This window comes from Pempheris klunzingeri, chromosome 14 (assembly GCF_042242105.1).
Source record: "Pempheris klunzingeri isolate RE-2024b chromosome 14, fPemKlu1.hap1, whole genome shotgun sequence".
NCBI lineage: Eukaryota > Metazoa > Chordata > Actinopteri > Acropomatiformes > Pempheridae > Pempheris > Pempheris klunzingeri.
The window spans coordinates 2,776,984-2,804,115 of record NC_092025.1 but is presented as its reverse complement, the minus strand read 5'-3'; the positions used below and the strand labels follow the sequence as shown (position 1 = coordinate 2,804,115).

At 42.5% G+C, this 27,132-nt stretch overlaps 1 protein-coding gene across 1 annotated transcript; it reads right to left on the bottom strand.

The window, feature by feature from the left end:
- Nucleotides 1-5: 5 nt before the first annotated feature.
- On the bottom strand, nt 6-24,798 carry sptbn4a (spectrin, beta, non-erythrocytic 4a). The gene is made up of 20 exons (XM_070844008.1): nt 24,676-24,798; nt 14,742-15,005; nt 13,068-13,301; nt 12,732-12,821; nt 12,361-12,639; nt 12,141-12,271; nt 11,774-11,978; nt 9,676-9,921; nt 9,405-9,539; nt 8,961-9,202; nt 6,684-6,822; nt 6,478-6,562; nt 5,935-6,146; nt 5,131-5,561; nt 4,138-4,653; nt 3,941-4,001; nt 3,580-3,848; nt 2,447-2,617; nt 2,160-2,202; nt 6-305 (listed from the first exon to the last, which is right to left on the bottom strand). The coding sequence occupies exons 1-20, from the start codon at nt 24,796-24,798 to the stop codon at nt 6-8; spliced, it is 4,176 nt and encodes a 1,391-aa protein (XP_070700109.1).
- Between the last annotated feature and the right edge of the window lie 2,334 nt (nt 24,799-27,132).

Here is a 27,132-nt window from a genome sequence, read left to right as displayed (position 1 = left end):
GCTCTTCATTTGCTCTTTCCAGACGTGCTGGAGCCCCCCGCCCCGCCCTCCATTTTGTCGGCAATTTCTGACGTGTCTAACTTCTCAGAGCCATCCCCTTTCTCTGACCTCTCCTTCTCAGACCTCTCCTCCCCTTCGGCGAGCTCGGACCTCTCTGACCTGGCATCAGCGTCCCCCTCCGACTTCTCCTTCCTCTCCGAGTGGTCGGGGTCCATGGACGAAGTGCCTGGCTTGTCCCATTTGGCCATGGCCTCATGCTCAGCTATACAGGTGGTGATGTTTGAAGTCCAAGCCTTCAGGTCCTCCTACAGAGACCAGCACAATATAAAGAGTCATATATAAGGAGCCTCCCTCTTATATAAGCTAGTCTCAGTTATTATCTCAAATATTTCTGTTGTTTCAATGTGTCAGGAATTACACTATTTCATCATCACATGTCAAAATGTGCATCCGCAATAGAGAAATCAAGCTCATCAGGTACTAAATAAGATCATTTCAAACTTTACTGACATCACCAGCGCTGGAAGAAGGACCAATACCACTAATCACAAGTTACAGTCCTGCATTCCTGTGTGACTGATATCCTATTAAACATGACATCAATGGACAGTTAATACTGATGCATCAGTGTGTTGACAGTATTTTAGTCTCTCCAACGAGTCACCAGATACATCTGAGGGGTTGAGAGAGGAAAAAGGAAAAGTTCTAATACACAAACCTGTTTTCATTCTTTGGTCTTTTTTCTCATCTTTGCTTTTAGAGAAATAATTTATGACGGGTAATTAAATTAAATAATTTCAGACGTTGGAGGGAAAATGTCTCTTGATATCCACAACACTGATTTTTTTGTGATCAGAAAATGTGTTGCATTCTGAAAGTTTATCATATGTGTTTTTATATGTAAAATCTTAACCTGATAAGTAAGTAGTAGCTGTATCTGTCTAATAAATGTAATGCAGTAAAAAGTATATTTGCCTAAGAAGTAGCATAAAGTAGCATAAAATGGAAACATTCACATAAAATACATGTACATCATTTTACACAAGTACAGTTAGTACTTAGTTACTTTCCACTTTTTCCAGTAAATGAAGTGCATGAAACATTTAAAGTCCAACTTAAATCAAATAACTCATCTCTTTTCAAGGCAAAAATAATGTCACCATGTCTTTTAAATTGTCTTAACTAAAGAGTTTGGTCTTTCCTGCCCCTTATTGGAAAGCGTCTTGAGATAATGCTGTTATGAATTGCCGCTATATAAATAAAGATTGATTGACTGATAGTTTGAGTGTATGTTCTACTCATATATTGTTTTTATCCAATAGAGGAATACAAAAAGAAAGGAAGTTAAAAATAGAAAAACTGATGACATTTATCTGTATAATGTGATGATCATAAGCTGTGAAAACTGAACAACATGTAATTCTAAATCTATTCATTTTTGGTTCGGTCATTATTCTCCAAAGGAAGAGGCTGTTGATATTCTATATTTCTGTTATTGTCAGTAAATCGCATGAAAAGAAATAAAAAAAAAAGAAAAGAAATAATGTGCTAGTTTGTCAGTGCTAACTGCCAGGCCCATGAGTTCCTACTGAAGACCTAAATCTAAAAATGGCTCACAAATATACAGTTTTGCCTTTGAAAAGGCTCAGTTTCTAAAAAAGGTGAGCACAGTAGTTGTAGCAAATGTTACAGAAAGAGGTGGGAATAGTGAATTTGTTGGGGACTATTTTCAGAGGCGGATTAATTCATATGTGAGCGTAATGGAGCGCTAAGAATTTCTGCTCCTTGCTCACGGAGCTGTTCATTCCCTCCGTCAGAGCCGTCTCGCTGAGCATTGAGCGGGAAGGAGCAGAAGATAAGGTGATGCTCCAGCTTTTAAAAAAATCTGCCCTGCACCCCATCCATAATCATGTTCATCTGATGCTCTCCGCTCACATGCTCTGCTAGTGAGTATTTGGGGCAGCAGGACGGTGTATGTGGGAAAATACACTAGTGTGTGTGTCCGTGGTAATGAAGGAACACTGGGCACAGAGGAGCAAAGTATTCCAGGCTTTAGTAATACCTGTTAGGAGGATCATTTCATTGTCGACTCAGTCTTTTCCCTGGATTTGTTGACAATGAGAAAAATATATGTATAAAAGAAAAATACATGTTCTTACCTCATCTTTTGCATGGAACGCAAAGTTGTTTCCATCGTTTAGTCTGTTGCAGAGAAAGTCAACAGGGATAGTCAGTTTCATGCTCTGTACTGCCTTTTATAACCATATGTCTAATGAACAATATGCATATTGCACTTATTCAATATTTTGCATTTTGATTGTTCGCTTGAATCTGGAGAAACAGGCTATAGGCTGTAACTACTTATTTTAATTGTAAGTCAGTAAAACCACAATTTCAAATCAAAATCTCTGCCATTCAAATTAGCCGCAATAAAAAAAGCTCTTACTGGAGAATGAAGACATTTTTCTTCTTCTTATATCCCATTGAAGGATCAAATGAGCAGTTACTAAGGTCAACGGAAGGCTCTTCATTGTATGTTGTGGTGTGGTTCCTAGCGTCCTTGTAGAAGGTCAGCTTTCCCTCTTTCAGCACACAATAGACGTTCACCCAGGATTTGCTGTATAATAAAAACAACACATCAAGATTGAATATTTTTCTGGCTGTAAACAGTTTGATGTTTCCTCAAATAAATATTTTGTGTTCCACTTCTACCAGTGCAAGTAATATACACAACACCTAACAGTGACAAGGCAACGTTATATGACACAGTCGTTGCCACATCTGGCCCGGGATACAATTCTATATGTCCCGTGACATAATTTCATTTGACTATTAACAATGGCCCGCTGGTAAATAGCACTCCCACCACTCATACTACAAATCCCACAATGCACTGAACAGCTGCCACGTTAGTCAAGACCCGTGCAGCAGCCCCTCCTCCAACTGCTATAATGACACACCGATCAGTGGTCAGCGGATAAATGCATCGGTCAGTGCTTTTATAGTGACACTTAAGCTAGCCCCCAAAATAAATGGCTAAACGAAAAGTGGACTTTCAAAGCAGGTTGGAGGCAAGTTTGGCTGATCAAATTCATATTTCTGAATAAAACATAGTCACTTTTAGACTGTTCAATAAATGTTAAGTCCATTTGGCCCGCGACTTAGACTGTGTTTTAAATTTTGGCCCCTTCTTTGATGGAGTTTGACACCCCTGCTCCACAACAAACTAAAGATTTTGAAACTTATTTATTGCTAACTTGACTGAATTGATCATTTGCTGAGTCCAGGCCCTCTTAGCTACTGTTGCTAAGTCTGTTGAGCTCCGTTCTTGCACAGCACAAATGCACTTTACAGTGATATCAGAGGCAGATGTATATTATTGAAATTCTTAGTAATTTTACAAACAGGGGGGACCTGATTTCAGACAAAAGACAAAAGCAGGCTTCTCATTTCTAGTCGGTGGCCGATGATTTTGCCAACTCAAACTAGTATAAGCTAGATCCATGACTTAAAACACTTTGCGGCTGACTTTTTAAGGTTTCTAACCAATTCATTTAAAATGATCAGTGGTGGTTGTACCTGTTTGGGCTTCTCTGCTGAGCTTCAAGGTCCGAGGTGGTGGCCTTTTTGCGGTAGAGGGAGCCTTCGTTATGGGCAGTGTGTGAAGGCGGCTGAGGTGTTGTTGGGGCACCGGTTGCTGGAGCGGAGCGAGAACGTCGTGTCTCCTCAGGCTCTTTTGGACGGGGCCTCCTTCTCGGTTTGGGGCGATCTCGGGCACGAGGACGTCCGTCAAAACGAGTCACAGGTGCTGAGAGGCTGCTAGAAGGCCGATAAGGCTCTCCTCGTGCCTGAGAAAGTATAGGAAAAGAGAATGTGAAACCAAAACACAAAGAATAAGAAACAACCATGGTCGTGGTACACTGTATGTGAGCTAACTCACATGTGCTGCTTCTCTCTCCTGGACCTGTTCCACAATCTCTGCCATGGTGTTTCTCTTCTCCCTGCAGTGACAACAGACATGAGTCAACAGTGCACTCAATCATTATGTGACCGTAAAAATGATTAAAATCATGTTGGATAGTGCTGACTGTAAAGCCAAATTTTGTGACAAGCTGAACATCACCATCATTCACATACCCTGAGCGTTTGTCAGAGCCCTCCTTAACAGAGCCCTCCAGGTCACTCGAGTCCTGCCTCTGCAGCCTTTGCTTGCTGCTCCCCTCCTGTTCACTGGACGACTGCCTCTCCAGGCGCCTCCGGTAGCGCTCCTGGCGCACAATAAGCGGCAGCTCGTTCAGCCTGGCCTGGATCTCCTGTTCGCTGGAGGTCTGTCTACCCAACTTGTACTCCCTCTCTCGCCTCAGATGGTCCATCTGAGGATCAGAGCGGCTGCCCCGGGGGTCCCTCTGGAGACGGCCGTGGAGGAGCTCCAGCCCTGACTCTGGACCCATCATGTCTGCCATTGGGATGTCCCCAAACTGTTCTCGCTGCACTCTGCTGGCTTCTAGGAGCGGGTTTACAGCCTTATGGATGTGGTTGATCCTGGGCTGCATGAAGTCAGCTTTCAGATGCTGCCATGCATAAGCCATTTTAGGGTCCATGATGCCACCGCTCTGCGCTGCCAGGTAACCAGAGCTGCCCAGACTTCCACTGCTGTAATGATTTTGTGCCAGAAAGCCTGAGCTACCCATTCCCCCTCCACTTTGATAATTCTGTGCTAGGTATCCAGCACTCACCATATTAGGCTGTTGTGCCAAATACCCAGAACTCCCCATATTAGGCTGTTGTGCCAAATACCCAGAGCTCCCCATATTAGGCTGTTGTGCCAAATATCCAGAGCTCCCCATATTAGGCTGTTGTGCCAAATACCCAGAGCTCCCCATATTAGGCTGTTGTGCCAAATATCCTGAACTCCCTAAATTAGGCTGTTGTCCCAAATATCCAGAGCTTCCCATATTTTGTGGTTGGGCCAAATAGCCAGAACTGCCCATATTCTGTTGAGGCAGAAAGCCAGGGCTTCCCATACCTCCACTGCTTGGCTGCTGAGCTAGGTTACCTGAACTTCCTAACCTGCCACTGCCTAGATGGTTTTGCATACCACCCACACACCCAGATGACAGTCCAAAGTACCCAGAGCTCTCTGCACTGCCAGTAGTTTGGTTCATCCCAAGGTAAGTAGACGTGTCTGCTCCACCACTGTGGGAGGTCAGTGCAGAGAAACCGGAGTCACTTCCTACTCCGACCGCTGGGTTGTTCATCCCAAGGTACGAGGAACTCGCTAACTTCCCACTGCACTGCTGTTCCAGTCCGTGGTAGCCTGATCCATTTATGACTGGGTTGTAGCTGGCTAAGGTTGAGGACAATCTCTGGGTTGCAGGCATGGCACCCAGATCCAGACTGGTCTGTAAGGATTTGGGTTCTATGTGCCCCTGTACAGTCTGCCTCAAGAAAGATGAGGTAGCACTGGTTGAGGGAACACTGGGAGTCAGACAAGATAATGGGAACATCCTTCGGCTGGAGAGAGGAGTGGTCTTTTTCTCCTCTTCTTTTTTCTTCTCAGCCTAAAGAGAGAGTTAACTACATAACTAACAGCACTACATAGACCAAATTAAAACCAGATATCAAAGGCAGGATGGTCTAATAAAATAGAGGTACAACAAGTTATAGTATCAGGAATGATTTGCTCAAAACAGTCCGTTTTATTGGCAACTAAACAATGTAGCATGAAAGGCAGATGAGGTGCAGTGAGTGAGGGTGCACCACATGCAGTAAACGTCATGGGACAGATTTAAACCCACGATGATGCAAACACATGGCATGAGCCCATGCCTGCTAAGCAAACACAACATCCCAAGGTCACATTTTTTTTCCCATAGCAGCATTAAATTGTGACTCCACCAAACTGATTAAACATTTATCTACAGTCAAGCTTACTGCGGAAAGCTGGCGGAGAGAGCTGAAGCGTTCTTTCCAGGTTACAGCAGCCTTGCGGAAGGCCTCATGGCGAAGGATGAGCTGCTCAACCTCGTCTGTTTGGGCCCGGGCCTCTCCTCCCTCTGGCTCCTTGGAGGTGATCAGCGGCTCCTTGGCCTTTAGCCAGGCTTCTGCTTTTACCGTCTCCTGGGCAAACTGGAACTTTTCCTGCTCTGGAGGTGACAGCAGACCAACAGCACAGTTATCATAATACCACATTTTGATGCACACGCCAGTAATAGCTGTCATTTAAATGCTTGTGTGTGCACTATGGTGATGGTGATGCGTCACATCATAGCTTATCCTCCTGTTATTTTAGTCAGTATCAGAATGAGTGTGTAACATTAGCTCAAATAAGAAGAACAATAAGATCCATACATGATTCATGATAACAGGACAAAGTGGAAAAACCATTTATAGTCTGAGCCCATTTGACATTAATAAACATGGTGTTGCGTTAAGAGCTGCTTCTGCTCCGATGTAGCTGTCGTGTGCGTTACTCACTGCGCTGTAACTTTTCCTGGTGTTTGTCCCATTTTTCAGCCAGATCCCTCTGCTTAGCCAGAAGGCTGTCCAACTTCTCTTTAATCTGTGGTGACAGACAGACTGCAGTCATGACCACAACAACATATTGCTACATCTTAACCGAGTAATTGTATGAGTTGTATGCGTTCTTTGTGGCGTGTGTGATAGCCGTTTGTTAGCCTGACCTCCTCTGATGCGTGATTGCCCGCAGCTATCAGGATCTTGCCGAGATCCGCACACTGCTGTATGGTCTTACTGCGGCCGTCTATTTTGGCTTTCAGCTCCTGATGTTGTTTCATCATCACCTCTAGAGCCGTCAAATCCCTGAGGAAGGACGGATCAGATTATTCAGATTAGATTAAGCAACAAATAATATTAGGGAATCCTTATAACCACAGCGTAAAATTTTAGCTGTGTGCTTCACAAGTAAACCAGCTCACATGTTGTAGATCAGCTCCAGTGCAAAAATGATTAATCAATCAATCAGTCAGTCAGTTTTCAATCAGAAGTTTTAGTCAGTGCTGTGGTACTGCAGATGGCAATGTAAGTCAGTCACCTGGCCCACCACTTAGGTCCATTATTGGAAATCATTGGATTGATTACAATGGAAGTTGGTACAGAAAACCATGGTGTTGAGAAGATGGACAGACCAGCTGACAGGCACTAAACATGATGAATGTTTCTGATATAGGTTGTCATGGATGTTTATGCAGGCATCCCCCTCTGGCCAATCCCAATCGCAAAAGATCAAACACACATTTCTTTACAAAGAGCATTGTAGCCTCTTTTCTACCGAGAAAAAGGAGAACCACATTATCATGTCTAACAAAGACCGACTAAAACTTTGAGACTGTGAGAGTCACAGTATGGATGTAAAATTGAAACAGTGCTCTGTGGAATCTCCTAGCACTGTGGTCCTCGATGGGAATCCAGAATTAACTTGAGGAAGCTTGAAAAAAGGGCAGCACGGTGGTGCGGTGGTTAGCGCTGATGCCACACAAACCAGCTGGCCCTTGTTTGTGGAGTTTACATGCTCTCCCTGTGCTTATGTGGGTTCTTGATGGGTACTCTGGCTTCCTCTCACAGCCCAAACACATGCAGGTTAGCAGGTGACTCTAAATTGCCTGTACGTGTGAGTGTGAAAGGTTGTTTGTCTGTTGTCTGATTGGCTGGCGTCTAGCACAGGGTGTACCCCGCCTCTGGCCCAAAGTCAGCTGGAATTAGCTTTAGTTCCTCTACGACTGGATGGATGGATGGATGGATGGATGGAGCTTCATGAAATAAACTGGTATAAAAGGGGGTATCAGCTGCTAGCGTGACTAAAAACTCTTAATCCTATTTTGGTAGAAATTATTTTATGGGCATTTCACCTACATGTCTGATAATGAACAGTAAAGACATGGACAGGAAATGTGAGGAGAGAAAGGTGGGAAGGACATGCAACGAAGGCTGGATCTGAACCAGGGTTATTGTTACAGGGTCCATCTTAGGCCATAATGACCCATCATTAATTAAAAAAACTGGTCTCAGCTTCTCAAATGCGAGCATCTGTTGAGTCAAGTCAAGTTAATTTCATTTATATAGCTCAGAACAACAAATTAACTGCAAAGGGCTTTGCAATCTGCACAGCATATAACTCGGTACATTATTAAACCCTCTTAGTTTGCTGAATTTCTCTGTTTCTTTTGAGTGTAAATCAAACATCTTTGTGTTTTTGACTGCTGTTTTTTTTTTAGTTCAATAAACAATTCACCATAAAATAAGACACAGACTAACCAGCAATGGAAGTAAGGCTGCAATTAATTATCATTTTTATTATTGATTAATCTGATGACTGTTTTCTGCCTATAAAATTGCAGAAAATAATGAACCCCCAAATCAGTTTACAACCAAATAAGACAAAGAGAACTAGAGAACCTCCACAACTCAGAAATTTGTGCTTGAAAAATGACTAAAAAGATTGACCAATGAGCAAAATATTTGCCTTTTCTGCATAACGACTGTTGATCAATGAATCAAGAACAATACATATGTACATATGTTTTGGCACATGTTCTAATCAGTCTAATCAGTCCCACAGTGCTTTTTGTTCATGGAAATGTTTATATATGCTAAAAGTGCTGCAGGTTTATTGCACGGTAGAACTGCCTGGGTAAAAGGACAAATAATGGCAGTGATTACAGTGTAAAATTTATAGCCTTCAATTACATCATATGAAAAATTGAATAACAGATGTCATGTGAAATTAGGTCAAGGTGGCACAACAGCCTAATTCCACGCTACAGAGTAATGGAATTCTGTCTACAGGGACTGCAAAAGACCTCAGAGACGTTCTGTTTAACTGAACACTGAACCACAAAACGCAGCTACTAACCCTGGACCATATTCTATACACAACAGTTCTGATCTCAGCACACATCAATAAAGAAGGTCTACAGCTACACGAAGCTGAAGTGTCTTACCTGGGCTCATCCCATCCTATCTGGCCCATGATGCCTTCCATCCACATCAGGTTTTCACGCACCACAGAGAAGAACTGCACCTTGTCCGTTACTGAAGTGACCTGGACGCGACTAGCCTCACAGGAGCTCAGCAGCTCCTTCCACGCCTCCATCACCTCCTGCTCTTTGACCATGATGGCCTCGGCCTTCTCACCAGCATAGATGGTACGCAACTGGGCAGCGTTCTCCTGCAGCTGCCTCACCTGCACCAGGACAGGATGAAGGGAGTTAGTGGCTCCATAGTCAGTGTAAAGAATCTCTGTGTTTGTAGAAAATGAATTGATCATGCAGTTTTCTTTTTTGTCAAAAATAACTTTGGTGAAATTAAATGCACTCATCCTTGTGCTCATGAGCAGAAGGTACACTGTGTGACAAATGGGCTGAGAAAGAAATCATATCCCTTGCCTGTGCAACTAGCAGTTGAAGGGCATGCTCAAAGGAGTGCATGAGTCTCTGCAGGGTGGCTGGATTGGTGATGTTGGCTTGGCACGCCCTCACCTCTGGCAGCTGCTTCATCTTCCCTGCGATCTGTGCCAAGACCTACAACATAGGACAGCATTGTCACGAGCGCTTTAAAAATAGAAGCCGCATGTCACGGCCAGACCGCCTTCCTTTGAAGCGGCGATGAAGAGCACGATACACCTGAATCACATGCTGGCATTTGTTTTGACTGTACCTCTTTGCAGTCAGTGAAGAACTTGTGCAGCTGGTGCGATGCTGCCAGCATCTGTCTGCGGGTCTCCATCAGCTCCAGGAGGTCGGCCCACGACTCGTTCAGTCCGTCTTTCCACTCGGCGATGGTGGCTGCGTCAGAGTGGCCGCAGTCGATCATCTCGTTCACCATTTTGTTCACCTGCTCCATACGCTGCTGGCCGATGTTGTTGGTTTCTGAGGCAAACTTGGTGAATCTCTCCTGCAGCACCTGGGACACACATAAACCACACAACACTACAGGGACTGGACACAATAACACAAACTAATTCACTCTGATACAATGCAACTGCACAATGCATTCCTAAATACGTAAGACAGTAATTTAAGTGCTTTCCGCTCTGTTAATAATGCTTTCTCCCACCCTCACTTCTCTGCCCTCTTGCCTCTAACCTGGAAATCAACTGAGGTCCGCCATCATCAAGGACGTTCCAGTCCCTTCACTGCATCTCTGTGGAGACGAGGGGCTTGGAGCGAGGAACCACAGGTCTTATCCTATGCTAAAGCTTTTTACTGTTGATGAATCTGTTATAGATTGCTCAGTGATCGGTCAGCTGATCTAACAGCCGGGGAGCTGTGACCATCATAATATTAATAATGATTTTACCAACACAAACTACCTGTGGAAACTGGAATAACAGCAACTTGTTTATTTTAGAGCTGAACCTCAAATTTAGTAAATGAATCAATTAGTTGAACAACAGAACATTTACTGTCAATCAATTTAGCGTTTTAGTCCCGTTTAAAGCAAAATGCTACACATTTGCTGGTACTAGCACATTAAAGGTTGTTTCTCTTATATATAGTTGTGGGTTTTAGACTGTAATGGATACATGATGGGCACGTTTACAGACAAAATGAGACAAATGGGTGGTGTTGGTGGTTGGTGGATTAATCAATAATGAAAATACTCATTAATTGAGGCCCTAGTTTATTCATAACAAAAATCATTGGATGTGTGCGTTTGACAAATCATGAATGAGACATAAAACATAATCTCTTTCTCTTGTCTTATATATAACTGGAGAAGCAGTCATTAAACGTCAGGTGTTTTTCTTTTATGATTTCCACACATGAAAACAGATAAGATGCTTAGCATAAGTAAGACAGTTATTGCTGTCTCCCCAAAGTGAGACTGTCCTGTTTATTAAACAAAAATGCGAGTGAGGAGCCATATTAGCCAAATGGACACCACCCGCTGTCAGAGAAGTTAATTAAACTAAACCACAATAATGTTTGTGGCTGTAGTTTGTGTGTATCAGTGTTGAAGTAATTGTGGCCACAGCATGTCTGCGGTATCTACGGACAGGAAGAATGACCGTAAGGCATGCATTTCATGTTGGGTTGTTTTGTGTGAAACACCAGCATGGGTGATTTTTTTAGCCGTTTTTTGAGTTCATTCTCCCTTCTTCACATGGTTTCTAATGAAATAATATTGTTCTATCATTATCTATAAACAACATCAGGAATGTCACGCCTAGCTCAAGCCAAGTGTGTATAGGGGTTGACAGTTAATTAAGGGGCCAATAAAATAATTCTTCACTGCAAAAGATAACAAATGGTGGTTATAATACCAGTATTTCCTCTACTCCTGCATTGTTGCTTTGTGGCCTGTGGCATGCTATATTGCTGTTGCTGCAATGTTATGTTGTGATCAAGAGAAAACAATGTATGGTGTCATTAAAATGAATGAAATATTTTAAAGTGGCTTTAATTTCTTTCAACTAAAATAGGGGGAAATGTTTTATAAACACAATATTGCCTAGTCTAGGCATAAAAATGATTTCTATGGAGATTTTTAAGCTTAATTGTCTGTTTTATTACAGTCAAACAGAGACAGCTATGTCCCGACAAGACTGGTGAAACACTTCTGTCTCCACTTAAGTGGGAAAGCAAGCAAGGTTTTTGTGATGATAACAGCAACATTATTTGTTACGTATTTTTGTTGTTCTGATGTGAAATCTGCAATATAGTTATATTGCCATGGTTCATGGTGTTTGCTCATACATTACTCAGACTGCAAAAGAGTAGCGTAGCAGCCAAAAGCGCGTTGGTGGACTGACCGTGACATCCTCGAGGTCTTGGCCCAGCTCAGTGGAACTGGCCACCGCCTCACGCTCAGTGATCCACTTCTCTAACTCCTCCACGTCCTTGTTGAGCTGATAGAGCCAGTACTGCTGCTCCAGCTTGGTCTTCCTGTGCTCCACCATGTCCTTCAGAGACACGTACAGCCGGTCTATGTGGGACTGCTGCTTGGTGATCTGCTCACTGTTGAAAATTGAGGGGAAACAAAATGTTACAGCTACCAACAATATGAGCATTAAAACTGTTACTCTCATGATCTTATCTGGTAGTTAGGACATGCAAATATCACATTTTTGCAGTATTTGTGCTTTGTGAGTGCACATGTAAAGGTGGGTCATGCCACACCTTTCTGGATGTCCAAGTTCCAGTAGATGCTGGCATTGCTGGGATAGCATGCCTACTGTCTCTGCATATGTTTCCACTGTTTGCTCCAGAGCCAGATGGGCCTTCAGCAGCTGCAGGGTGCTCGACTCGTCCTGAAAAACAGCAGAATAATGTGAGGATAAAGGCTTCACTTGGGGTTTAAGCCCACAGGTACCTTTATGACTGTCAGGGCTGTCCGTACCGTGCCTTTTTCTTCATTGACCAGATGGAGCTTCTGCCCTGACAGCCAGGACTCCACTTTAGCCGCCTCACTGTAGTACTGCTGAGCCTGCAGTGCGGCGTCCAGCATCACAGACCTCCTCTCTGCCTCCAGCTGCAAAACCTCCCACAGCTGGCGCACGTGCCCCGCCCCTTCACGCACAAACTCCACCTCAGGAGTCCTCAGTGAAGCGATGATCCCTGCCCGGTCCAGAACCTCCTCAACACGAGCCCGCCGCCCTGTCAGCTCCCTCTGGAGTGTCTGAAGGTCCAATCAGAGTTAAGTTCCCAGACTGAGCAGGTTTAGGTCAGATTTCATTTGACACTGGAATGTTTGTTATGTTTGACACTTACCTGGTTCTTTTTTACATGCTGCTGCACAGTCTGGAGGTTATTCCCATAATCCTTACAGGAGGCCAAAGGAAGCCTCTCCTGAATCCACAGCTGTCAAGTAACCACAGTCAGGTATTACATTTTTCAGAATGCTTATATAAGGATCTATGTACAGTATCAAACATGGGGCACACATCATTCTGATTCCTTAAATACATGTGCTATGATATCATATACCTTAATAAAAAACTAACTCTGATGGATGTACAAAGGGGATTTGGATTTGAAGTGTATATGGAAAAGAGCATGCCTGAAATGAAAGGTTGGAGAACTTAGAAGAAAGAAGTGCCCACTCACTATCTCATCCTCCAGGTCCTGGGCGACTTGGTGCATCTCTTTGGAGGCCAGCAGGATGCGGCGTCTCTCCTTCAGGGGCTCAATGAGGCGGACGATGCGGGTCTCTACCCCGCCCGACTGCTCGCCGCCCTCCCTGTCACCTGCCATCAGTCCTCGCTGGGGTAGGCAGACCCCCTGCAAGCTTCCCAGCTCTCCCACATCCTTGTAAAAGTCCCCTATCTGAGACTCCATAGCCTGCACCAGAGGGAAGGGGAAGGTCATGTTACAGCCATATGAGGGATGGACAAACGGCACATCAGCTGTTTTCCTATCAGAACATTTCAGGGTTATGTAATGGGTTACCTCACTTTAAGGGAAAAAAAAGCACATGGAGCATTTTTTAATGCCACTGAACCTTGTGTTTAAGAACACGCTACAACAGCGGCCTCTGTAGCAACATGTCAGAGCTGGAGAAAATTACATAAACAACAATGAGCTGAAGTATGCAGTCTGTCAAAAGCATTAGCTACATCAAGGCAGATTAGAGAGTTTTAGTCATACAAACATTTCTCATGGGCAAAGGTGCTGTGGAAGAAATAATCCTTTGGTTGAGTTAAATGTCAAAGGACCAAAACTGGTGGAAAGTAACATTATTACATTGTCTATCTTCTCACTACATTTGCTCAACTGTTGATGGATTACACTATTGTTACAAGTAGCTCCACCTTGACAGCAATAAAATGTGGTTGTAATAAAATGCTGTGAGTACTCAACTAATCATAAATGTTCAGTGCTGCAAGCCCCACCCTCTGTGGGGTACGACCCCCTGAGCAGGGACTTTTTGGTGGGTAAAATAATCTCTCTGGAACTTAATTTAGACTGTGGTCCTTGTGGTGAAAATGCACTGTGTTCCTCCAAAGGGTCCTAGACTCTGGGGAGAGTTCCTGCAGTGGAAACACAGCTTTATACTTTAAATACATTTTGCTACTAATATTAATCACTTATGTACTTTCACTCAAGTGAAATTTGGAATGCATGGCTTTTGCTTAAAATGGGATATTTTCATATTCTGTTCTTGTTACCTTTCCTTAAGTAAAATATCTCAATACTTCCTCCACCACTGCTGAAGGCCAGTGAAAAAGGTAAAAAATGTATCGCAGTGACTAAAAATGCTAGCCAGTTGGTCTACCTGAGCTTCCATGTTCACAGAGATCATACTGGGAAAATTGTTGGCTTCCAAATTTTAACGTGGGCTTGTTCTTTACATCAAAGATGGCTAACTTCCAAAAATCTCCCAAAGCCCTTTTCCACTTTGGTTTAGGTTTTATTCGTCACACATTCATGCAACATGTGCAGTGAAATGCATGGTAGCAAACTCTTGAGGCTGGGCTAGACTGCAACAAAGAATAATTATATGAATCGGAGTAAAGAGAAATAGAAGAAGATAGAAGATAAGGAGTCAAAGATAAAAGATGATAAATACATGTAACATAATTATAATAATGTTAAACTGTTACAGTATATCGGGTTCGTGTGTAGGTGAGCTGTGCAATTTTTCAGTGACATAAAAATATCACAGCTGTCACAGTCTAAGGCAAACTATAGAATAAATGTAGTATGTAGTAATACTAGTTTATTATCAAGAGCCAGTGCCAACTACTTTTCAGAGAGACCCCGGAGAGCCCTGAGACCTGCCTGGAATTTCTGGAGCTGCTCATTGAAGGTGGGCAGATGGTGAGCCTGTTCCAGCTGGGGGGGCTGCTGCTCCAGGTGGGAGAGCTGGTTGTCCAGGTCCGAATAGCTCTTCATCGGCGGCTCGGGCTTGTTGTTCTCAAAGAGCTGGCGGGCCTTGGCCTTGGTCGTGCTCTCCAGGTCGGACCAGCACTCTCTGATCTCCTCCAGCTTCTGCCGAACAACTGATCGCAGCTCCGGCTTTTCCTGGATCAGTTCCTGACCCTCCTGGAGAAAGAAAGTGGTAACTTTTAGGGATCGATTGATAAACTGACTGCAAAAGCACTGCACATTCCAGATTGGTCAAAATCCTAACATCCACTGAAATCACTATGCATTTTCACATGCATTAAACCTATCCTATTCGAAAATTACATTATGTGTTGGACTGTCATTTCTTGGCTGAGTGCTTCTCACTCGTACACTCCTTTAATGTCAGCTTTTGCTTCAAGGGATGGTTCTTATGGGCTGAGATGATTGTTGCTTCACTTGGTACCAGAAATCTGTGAACTGCACAGTTGCTTCACAGAGTTGTGCACCATTTTTGATTTCAAGCATTAAGAAAATCTGTTTCTAAATCGAAATGTATTCAATCTAAATCCATTTTCTTTTCTGTGACAATGATTTGTAGATAATTGGTAAACTTTCATCAATTGTGTGTATCAAAGGGAATTGGCATTGAGAGAAAAAGCTATGCTGTATGTTTTACAAACCTCCACTCATATACCTGAACACATCATGCTCTTCTAAGCCACTGACCTGTGGATCTTGTTTTATCTATTATGTGTGTGAGAATAACATTTTATAGTGCTGAAAGCAAGTGGCTAAATTCAGTTTTGTCCCCAAAATAGCTCGGGAAAACACAGTTCGTGCCAAGGCTGGGGCCCCCTGCTCGCAAAGAGGCAGGTGTATGGAGCAAAGTTTGGCCTCGGGCTGACCTAAAAATCATGCATGGCAAGGCTAATAAACCCGGTCTGTCCTTCGCCTGTGCTATTCTGCTCCTCTTCCCTCCCCTAAATCTTGGGCTTTGTTCATGATGACGTGATTTGGATGAGGAGATGCAGGGAGATCAAAGCTTGTGGCATTTTCCTGTGTCAATGAAGCGCTTCCCTGAAATAGATTATTACCTGTCTCGTCCCAAACCTAGACTTAGGGGAGTAGGAGGTGCTTTCCGGATACAAAAGCTTGTTTATAGGGTAGATCTTGACTGAAAAGCACCTAATAATGTTGCAGATTCTTTCCATATTGTAGGAAACAAGCATTTATGCTCCAGATTCTTCTGTTATAAATGATAGTGGGTGATGTCTTCATTATTTATTTAGCTCCTATTGTAATAACAACCATGCATATGATGGATTCTATCTTCTGAATTTTGCTTCTCTCCTTTATCTTTCACAGAGAGCTGGACCTATATCCTATGGCTTTCATAATGCAGTGCTGCATTCCTCCTCTTGGCACAGGCTCTCTGCTTAACTGCTGCTAGCGCTCACTCTCTCACATCCCTCTCTCGCGCTCCTATCTTTCCACAGCCTCGCTCTCCCTCTCATAATGCAGAGCCAGCAGAAAGCAGGTCTCTCTCTCTCTCTTCTCTTGGCTTTACTGACACACAGAGTGAGGCAGAGGGAGAAGAAATCAGAGAGGGGGTGGAGAGAGGAGAGGAGAAAGGCAGAATAAAGAAAAGAAGGGAGGCAAAAGGAGGAAGAATCAAAGGTTTATGAAACAGGAATGAGGCTGCGGGTGTGCTGGGCTGTGCTACAGCCTGGGCACAGTTGGATCCAAAGGGCATCTGTGAAGTGAATTTTCGAGGCAGTCATGGCTGACATAGTGCGATATTTTAATGGCTACCATATATGAATCATGCTATTATGGCAGCATTGTGTTGCCAAATTCTGCAGGCTTTCCTGTAATGCTGACGCAGCGTAGTGAAATAGTGGGTGGGATTAAAGGGGCAGTTTTATACTACTAGCACAAACAACAATGTATTCACAGCTACTGTATGCATGAAGGTAACACTGTACAACTTATGCTGTTATCTGTATAACACTTACAAAAGAAAAGAATTTAACACCAGGGCAGTGTGGTGGTGCAGTGGTTTGCACTGTTGCCTCAGAGTAAGAAGGTTCCAGTTTTAAACACAGAAAGGTTCAAGGTTCAAACCACAACCTCGAACCTTTCTGTGTAGAGTCTGCATGTCCTCCCCGTGCTTGCATGGATTTTCTCCGGGTACTACGGCTGCCTCCCACAGTCCAGAGACATGCAGGTTAACACAACTGGTGACTCTAAATTGCCCCTAGGTGTGAATGTGATATGGTTGGCCCTGTGATTGACTGGCGATCAGTCCAGAGTGTCCAGGGTGTCTCGCCCCAAAGTCAGCTGGGATTGGCTCCAGCCCCCCTGCGACTCTTAAGGATAAGTAGTATAGACAATGGATGGATGGAGTCATAATACTGCAAATATGACTGAATGAAGATGCCAGCTTCCTTATCCGATGCTATGTTGTGGCTTCAGCCCAACCCACAATGCCACGCTAACACTCTGCATTACAGTAACATCAAACCTGCAAACTGTGTAAGTGTTTCCCTTTTCATACGAACAACTTTCAGCTGTGACATCAACTAAAAACACTTCAACATTATTATGCACTCCTGAGCTTTGATTACTGTATTTTACACATTTTAATGTGTTAGGAAATGAGTATATGAATAAACACCAGCTCTGCAAGGCATATGCTAAATAGGGTGAATGTCATCATTGTTTAAGACAATGTCATAAACATCTCTGTATATATCAAGTGTTTGAGGAGGATGTGCTTTCATTTTCTACTGTCATGTTTTTAAACCATTTACTGACCAGTGATGCATGCACCAGTGAGGCAGGCAACACTACTAGCATGTTCTCTCAAAATGTACCACTGCCATCAAAAGGAAATGTCCATTAAAGCAACTGTTTTAATACGCTGTTATTCGTCATATCTCTAAAAAACGTATAACTTATATACCATATTTATTCTACATGATGGAACTATGATAGGAAATAAAACGGTTAAAATATTATTCTGATTTAGATGAAGGGAGTTTATTTATCTGAAGAAAAATATGTAAAAAGTGTAACAGACAAAAACAGATGCAAATAACAATAAAAATTCAAAAGAAGAGGATAAATAATGTGTTGATAGAATAAGTAAAATAAGGTAAATGTAATATGTAAAACAGCAACATCTGAAAAAGTGCTGGTGTTGTGTTCTCATATACGGAGAAAGAAATGCTGTGTGTGCTGCACGTGAAATCAGCAGGGGGAATGGATAAATTAATCTATACAGCATTAAACATGTGAAAGTTACTGAATCATTCTGCTGGTTCACTTTTTATTGTAAAGTTACTAAGACAAAACTAAAGCAGTGAAATTCACTGTTGAATGGTAAAAATATAGAGTGAAACCAAACTCTTTTTAATCATTTGAAAGAAAGTTTTCATCAATACAAGACTTTTCAACAGCATCAACACAAAGTAAAGCTTACTTTGCCAAGTATGACTGCAATTCACTAAATCCCAATGTAACCCCAAATATATTCAAGTCAAGATGGCTACCTGGAGCCGCAGCAATGTGTATTTCTAGTGCACTGCAAATATATTGCAAACTGTGGTGTTTGCTGTTTTGTAACAGAAGCAAGATATGACTTGTGAAATGAAAATGACATGATATGTTTCTATGTGTAACAGAATCGTCTAATTAAAAACAAGGGCATCTTTTAGCGTGTTTTAAACATTTTCACTAACTCCAGTTCACACGTCACTGGACTGAGGAAAAAGAAACAATAGATTATTTGACTTTTGTCTGGTATTTCACCTCATTCACCAGGTTTTTAACGTCATGACACAAGTTACTGTGATAACAGAAACTTTATAAAACTACTGGATCTCACACACACAACAGCCACAGGGACACTAAAGAGATAGTGACATGGTTAAGATATATAGTGCTTCATTATGCCAAGATACTAATATTGGAAAAGCTGGCTAACAACTTTACAAGATCCTGTGAAGATGTGAGCTAATTGATTATGCCAGTTTGGTGGCAATGCTGACACATATGACACATATGTGCATGCAGAACTCACACAGCTGTGGTTAGCTCCCCTCATACTAGAACAGTGTGTACAGTTTTGAGACCGACAGATTACGGCAGATTACAGATTATGAGTATGGGGTATTGCTATTTGCTTGATCTTGGATAAATTCTATGTTCAGAGTACTAGCCTGAGCATCCAGCAATCATGTATCTGCACTGAGCTCATTATGTAGTAGTGGTAGTAGTGTATTAGTAGTAAGTGAATAACAGGATAAAATAATGCAACAATTTGCATGTTTATTCAATAGTGTTTAGTTTAAAACAACCAGTCTGTCCTGAAATACTGTGTTTATTCTCAGTGAATTCATGGGACCTTCAGAGGTTCTTGATCTTGCATATTACATAGTACAGAATTAAAATAGCAGGAAGTATTTTTTCAAAAAGTCCCCAATACTCCAGTCTTACAAATGTTTATAATAAATGGTCCCAAACTGTCCCTGCTCTGTGAGCTATAGTCCATGTGCAGTGGCATTATAAAGTGTGTGATATTGAATATTACTTTCAAAAGAGAAGAGATGAAAATAGCATAACATCTCGACTTATTGTGTTAAATGACAACTGACTGGTTATATTCTGCAGTTTTCTCATGATCAACAGATCCAATGAAAAGACCAAACCAACATTCAATTGACCCTGCTGACAAGTAGCAGCCAAAGCCTGATATACAGAAGCCTATTCCTCTGTGCCATGGTTAGTTAGTTGGGAACTTTATAGTCCTGGTCTTTTGCTTCTCCACGTCATTAAAAGCAACACAAGGCAATTAATGAAGTCTGACGTTGAGTCTTAGCATCAACAACCAACATGACCTTTAAAAGACTTAAAAGCAGTTATTAAGAGTGGAAACAGCAGAGAGAGGCTGGATGCAAGATTTACTGCGGTTTGAATGTAATATTTAGTTTGAGCTACATTGCTGCAAAAACTATTTAAAAAAAAACCCAAAAAACACTAAAAAGACACACACAATACCATACACACCATCCTGCTTAAAAACAGTTGCCAACACATTCACAAACGCAATTTAGATTTGTTTGAGGTGAAAGTACAGTGGCCAGATAGTTTAGGAAATAACTTGGCCCTAAAAAAATGAAACTATAGTGATGACAAACACACTGAATGTATGTACTGAAGTGACGCATCATCTCTTGTTGATCTCCTTTTACTAAAGTTCTACTAATCACATACAACGGAGGAGATGAAGATAAAGAGTAAAAGATGTTTTCAATCATTTAAAGTTTTAAAATTTGGACTGTTGGAATGGGGCAGCAACTCAATATGAAGGTGCTCTAAGTATTTTGGATATTCAGGGTATGTGGATATAAAATATAAACTAAAAGCTTCAACTACTACATCTGAAATATCCCAAATCCCTGTAAAGTGTTATCAGGTACCAGCTCCTAGTAAAACAGAGGCAGCCAATTCATACAGTGTTCATTTTTAAATATGTAAGTGGAGTGTGTTCATCAGCCTCCTCGCTGATCTACAGTATGTGCTCCAGCTTGGCAGGTGGTTCGTCTGTGTGTTTACCAAGCACTGACCCCTGAGCCCATGCTAAAGCTTGGCACAAGGTCAGCTGTGAGTCCTCTCACTGTAACTGAGAAGCACCCACAGATCCCCCACATTACACGAGCCGGCCTGGAGCTGTGCGTCTGGCTTCATGTGCTGAGTAAGTACTGAGAGAGAACAGCGGAGAGGCCGAGGCGGGAACCCTTCCAAAAGGACGCGGAGTTCTCTGATCACGGCAGGACGCGGCGTCATCTTTTCTCTCTGTCTCTCAGGTAACGACAGAGACAGTGATGGGGGTAGATTAATGGATAGCAGGGCCACGGACACACGAGGGTCTCTAGAACCGTCTGTGTGGGGCTATGTACACAGGAACTTTAGGACATCATGCCAGTCAACACAGGAGAGAGAGCGTCTATGGAGCAGCCATCTTCTGCACTCAGTCACTCCTTCCAAAAGATTTATCTGGTATTTGGCATGAAAGGTTACACAAATACGCTGATGATTCAGAAGTAAAGCAGTATCCTGTTTCAGTCCGTTTTCATTTCAAGCTGAGATGTCATTCTAGGCAGAGGACCTCTCCTTTTCTCTCTGAGTAGAGCCACATGACGGGCAGAACATCACCTGTATTCTATATTCTATCATTCTGGAAACTTGAAATATCAAAATGTTAAAGACGACTGGTTACAGGTTAGAGGGTGTCATGGTGGTCAAAAGAACTTCCACTTCACTGCATTGCCAATGGTTTGAATCTAACCTCTCTCACGACAGTCTATTCCCAGCTCACGTTCTCTACTAGTGGGTGAACAATCCATCGCTTGGTGAATTCTGCTTCAGAATGACAGGAGGAGACGACATCGAAGGATGTTTGCTGTCTGTTGTCTCCTCCTTTTTTCCCTGGGCTTCCTGTCTGTATCTCTACTGTAAACTATCCCAGAAAGGCAAAATACCAAAGAATGATATGTCCCAGGACATGTCCCTCCAGGTCTTTCTTTCCAGCTACAGTGTAGCTGCCAAATGAAATGACTACAACACTGAATGTAGTTGTTAATTTAATTCAATAAAGAAAAGCTGAAAATGGTGAAAGGTCAATTATCATGCTTTATAACACTATACAGCATATGTGACCTTTCATGTCAGTCGTGTCACCTAACTGTGATCATAATGTCACGTGTGCTGGACAGACACTCACTCATGAGTAGTATTCTAAACTAAGACACGCTCTTCACTTTGTGTCCAGCTTCTGTTCAGTGATTGTCCATCCCAGCCATTTGATTTCATTGCGTCAGTGTTGAAAATAGAAACGTGCATAGGATCAGGATGTGATGACAACACGCCCTCTGAGTTCGCTTTTAATATATACAATTGTTCCACCATCTACTTTTCTTTAGTTTGCTGTAGAGGAATACTTTTTTTTTGCTAATATCACTACTCTCACTATTAAACTAAACCACAGCGTTCATTAAATAAGATACACAAACCTAGCTGATCACTGGATTTGGGACAGGAACTAAAACCCAGAAAAAACCTGTCACAAGTACAATTGGACAGAGGAGGAACATGCTATACTAGAATGCACTTAACAATTTTCATTACTGATTCATCTGCGTATTATTTCCTCGACTATTATATCACTTGATCTATAAAAGCTATCAGCCTTTGGGGATAGCTGATAGCTGTCAGCTATCAGGGATAGCTAAAGCCCCAGGTGGGACCAACAGTCCCACACCCAAAGATATTCAGTCTACAATTATATAAAACCAAGAAGAGTAACAAATCCAAAGTGAGGAACTAGACAATGACTGGAGTTTTCCTTAAAATGACTTACTGTGCCTAAATGATTCATTGATTATCAAAAGACCTGCAGATCTTTGTCAGTTGAATAATGAATGAATGAATGAATGAACAAACGGACTAATCATTTCAGCACTTCATCATAGACACCAAAACAGAAAACCAAAGTGTAAAAATAGATCTGATACACCATATTTGGTTCAGGTAATGAGGCAAGAACAGGCTTTCTTGGACTGTTATCCAATGTCCTGTCACCTGTACTTTGAACTTGGAGTACATACTGAATTTTTCAAATAAATGAAACACATCAACACTATAATGCACCCCTAAGGGACTCCGAACCTGGACCATTAGGTCTTGCACAGGTCCATCTGAACTATTCCCATATCCAAGTAAAAACATCTCAGGTGTCTGAACCATGAACAAATAAGACTGAAGCGTACTGTTCAAATGGCAATATTCAAACAAACACAATACCCTGCATTAGGAAGCCACAGGACAAAACACTTAGGAGAAAGACAAATGAATATGGCTGTGCAAACTCAGTGACTAAACCCGAGAAACAAAAAAGTGCTTAATGCAAAGAAAAAGTAAATAAAGGGCCATCTACTAAAATATCTGCACACATTGATTGGTATGCAGAAGTCATCTTTCAGCTCTTTTGCATCGTGACTGAACTAAGTTGAGGTGTCTGCTGGCTTAATGGGAGGGTCTAGACTATAGCATGATAAACCTTAAAATACATTTCACACATGGACAACCTAATGAGGATTTCCTCATTAGGTAACATACAGTAGTAGGGCTTGTCTTCAAGGGCCATGGTTATAATTAGTTACACTGCTATCTTATGAATATTTAATAATACTGTATATACTAGAAAAAATAATGTGTAATAATCTATACACACTACTGAATTTCTTAATGTAGTCAATAAAAATAAATAATTAAAACACTTGACAACAAAACAAATGTCAACATAACATCTCAGGATATAATCAGAGATGTAAATACATTTTAGCAAGGTCAAAGGCTGATGAACCTCACCAACGCTGCCACCACATTATTCAGCATTTTTCTTTATAAATGTGTGTCTGGCAGCCACTTGTGATGTATATTAGTCACACCTTTCGCCTCACTGATAGAGTCAGAGGACTGACAGGAGTTTAAGTAAGGAAACTGAGTATCAAATAATCAAAACCATACAGAACGCACTCGGGGCTCAATATGTTACAGTGCACAAATAGATTTTGCCCGTGTGCCTTGTTTGGCCACTAAAATGGATGAAAGGATATTAGTGATCTGTTCATTAGCCTGCCTTAACATCTTAATAAGAAAATAATGAACACAATATTTGTAAAGAATCTAGGATTCCAGCTTCAGAAGGGGTTTCTATCTGACATTTTAATATTACTAATACTAATGTTCATGTGGTGCTTGGGGGCTGAATGCACAAAAGCACTTCCTGGTTTAACCACATCACAGTTTTCTCCCCACAAGATCTCATCAATCTAAATCAATCATCATACATCATCACACGTTTTCAGTGTCTTTACATTGTGTAAATGTATCATAGTATCAAAGAATGTCATACTGTGCTCAACGAAACAGATGGACCACTTTTTTTTTACACAATGCACATTTCTATATCATAAACAAAAGTAATGATTTCTACAAACTTTCACTCTACGAAGTGCTAAATGCACTTACATCTCGTATTCTCTACCTGTCCTCGTGAGATGCAGCTTGACATGTGGCTGAGCTGAAAATCTGTTAGGAGCAATATATTTATGACCTAAACCAGCCAAATGCAATGTGTCATTAGCAGAAACAGAGTCTAATTTACATCTGAGCCCATCTGAGCTTCACTGTGGCAGAGGGCATGGAGAACATTCTGTGTGGAGGGGATGCTGCTCTGTCAGGGCAGCAAAGCATCCTGGGAATGCGGGGCAAAAAAGCAAACCTGAGAATGTTTTCATGATGTGAACTGAGCTTATATCAGTGTTCCTAACAGATATCATATTCAGATATATGAAAATGAAGGGAATATGCATTCTCTGTATGTAAGGCCTTCACTGCTGCAAAGGTTTATGTGTCCTCTATATGATTCACCGTAACCTCCATAACTGAGCAATGAAATTCAGATGGTCTAAGCTCTGAGCAAAAAAACCAAAGAACCACAGAGATCATACCACCTGTGAACCTGAGACAACAGAGCCACTGTAGCAATATAACCTTGAGAATGTAATTCAGGATGTCCCTAAGCCAAGTAATGAAATGAAAGCAGAGTGATGACATCTCTTCCACTTTCACCTATTCAGTTTTACTGCCACCACACCCACCATCAACACTGTTTCTCAGTCATGTGTCCCCTTTGGCAGGGTACCCTCCCCCAGACTCACTTGCTCTGCCTGTCTGACCTCCCTATCCGACCCTCTCTTGCTCCCTCCATCATCATGCCCTGGTCACCTCCACTCACCTGTTCTATCTTGGCCAGCCATTCTTTATTGCGGGCCAGTTCTGCCATAAAGGCCTGGTGCTTCAGCCACTTCCTGTGTAGCTTTTGAGCCTCATCCCGCGCCGTGTCTCGGGCCATAAGCATCTTCTCTTCCACCCGCTGTCCCAATCACTCAGCTAGGGGAGACAAAAATAGCCACCATCAGGAGTCCAACGCTCGAGCCAGCCCTTCTTCCCCCCTTTCCCACAGGACGTCCTGCCTGCCTCGACGCGAGAGCCACCCGCTCTGCTCTGCAGGGGCCTGGGTACCTGTTCTGTCACCACCCACCCCAACCCCCACCAGACACCCTTTTCTGGAGGAAAAAAATCAAGATAAGCACCTCAGCAGCAGTGGTAGCAATGGAAGCACTCAAGCCCTTCCTTTGGGTTGCCCCTGGGTCCTCATGCCCTACCACTTCATGGGTCTTGCGGTCCTGATGCTGCAGTGCCTGCTAGCCAGTCTCAGAGAAGGCAAAAACAACCAGCGAAATAGGGGAAATGCGCCAATGACAACACTGGTAAAGAATGACACACACATCCAAGATTCCTCGCAGGTTGTGGGTTATCTTCTTGCTCCAAATGTCGATTACAATCCAGCCATCAGTGAGGGTGAGGCAGATGTAGCATAGCCACAGAAGAATCTTTCAGCTGGGGCAAACCTGACCATCCACCACTCGCCAGTCCCGGTCAATCTGTAGTCCTGTCTAATGATGCTGTAGACAGGAGGAGGAGGAAGAGTTGGAGTGGGAGGAGCAGGGTGAATGGGATGCAGAGGCAGTGCAGAGGAGGCCGGATAACATAAGCTATCCGCTCTTGAAATGCATCGTTCCCACCGCTGCAAAGATGCACATGCAGGCTGGTGTGAGATAGCACACTATTTTCTCTCCTCAGTTCCCCTTCCTTGTGTCCCCGAACAGCTCAGCCGCGGTTGGTGCATGCTGCTGCAGTCCTTGCCTCTCAGCTACGCTCCTGTGTGTGTGTGCGTGTGTGTGCTTGTGTGAGTGTGTGTGTGTGTGTGTGTGTGAGTGTGTGTGCAATCACAATCAGCACTGCAGTGCCGGAGCAGAAAGAGAGAGAGGGAGAGAGAGCGAGAAGGAGGGGAGAGAAGGGGGGGGGGGCAGCAAGAGGAGAGGGGGAGAGGGAGACAGGGAGAGGAAATGGAGAAAGGGGGAGCGCCAGAGCAAAAAAAGACGAGGAGAGCAAGTCAAAAGAAGGAAAAGATGGAGTTAGCGGAGGAGGTGGGGGGGGGTTAGTGAAAGAGAGAAAGGAAGAGAGCCTGCGTCATCCCTCAGTGTCACCAGGGACATTTCTCTGCACTAGAAATGACTGCACTCGGAGCGGGAGCAGGATTTGGGAAGGAGGGGGGAGGTGTCGTTTTAAAACAGCTGAATGAGAGAGAAGGAGGACGCATGCACACATGGTCCACAGTGCAGCTGACTGATTCGGATCACTGTTCACTCTCCCTCTGTAAGGGGACCTGCATGTGATTCTCCTGCCGCAAATGTGTCATTTGGGTACAGATTCTGCACACATTTTACTGTGTGCTTTCACTGACGCTGCTCCTTCAGATCTGAATTAGAAATAAACAAGATCATTTTATGATATCAAACATTTTGTAGAGTTTAGTTCTAATTCTTAGTCTGCATCTGTGCTGCAGCACTGAAAACATTTTTTTTTTTATTTATATACTGTTCTTCAAAAATACCAATTTTTATCAGATTGAATCATCATAGCATCCAGAGGTGATTAAAGTTTCATGAATAGAGGTAGAAGTGGAGCACTAACCTAAACCACCAAGTTTTGTTGTTAAAGCTGGTTGTGTACTTTCTTGATATTTTTTGTGTTTAGTTTTTTGTGTTCTTTGAACCAACAAATTCCATATCCTTGGTTTACAATTAATAAACCAAAGATATATTTATAATCAACATTCAACCATACATCAATTCTTTTTTTTTTGTGAATTTCATCGTCCAATGACAGCAGGAGGCAGTAATCAGTTCTCATCAGACCTAATTTGAATTATATATATATATTCACAAATACAGTATGTAATTGCTGTATTTGGCTCATACTGTAATACTGTAATGTCTGTGTCACTCATTTGATCGTAATTGAAACTACAGGCCTGTACTTCCCCTTTGTTTATAGACATTACTGATGTTAACATCCACAGCATTTTAAAACATTAATAATTTAGGTGGGTTGTCTAAAGGTGTATTTAACCTCTAAAGACCTGGCGTACACATGCGTGGACATCACATTTTGGGTTATATTACCATAGTAGTTAATTCTGCTTAGCTGGGGCCGTATGGACATGTATGTGGGCAAAATTGTTGATATTTCATATTGTTTTTTGCACCGTGATTTTCAAAACATGTTCAAAATATGTTTTGTATGTGTTATAAATACATGCAAAAGCAGTCAGGAAAAAAAATGCTAT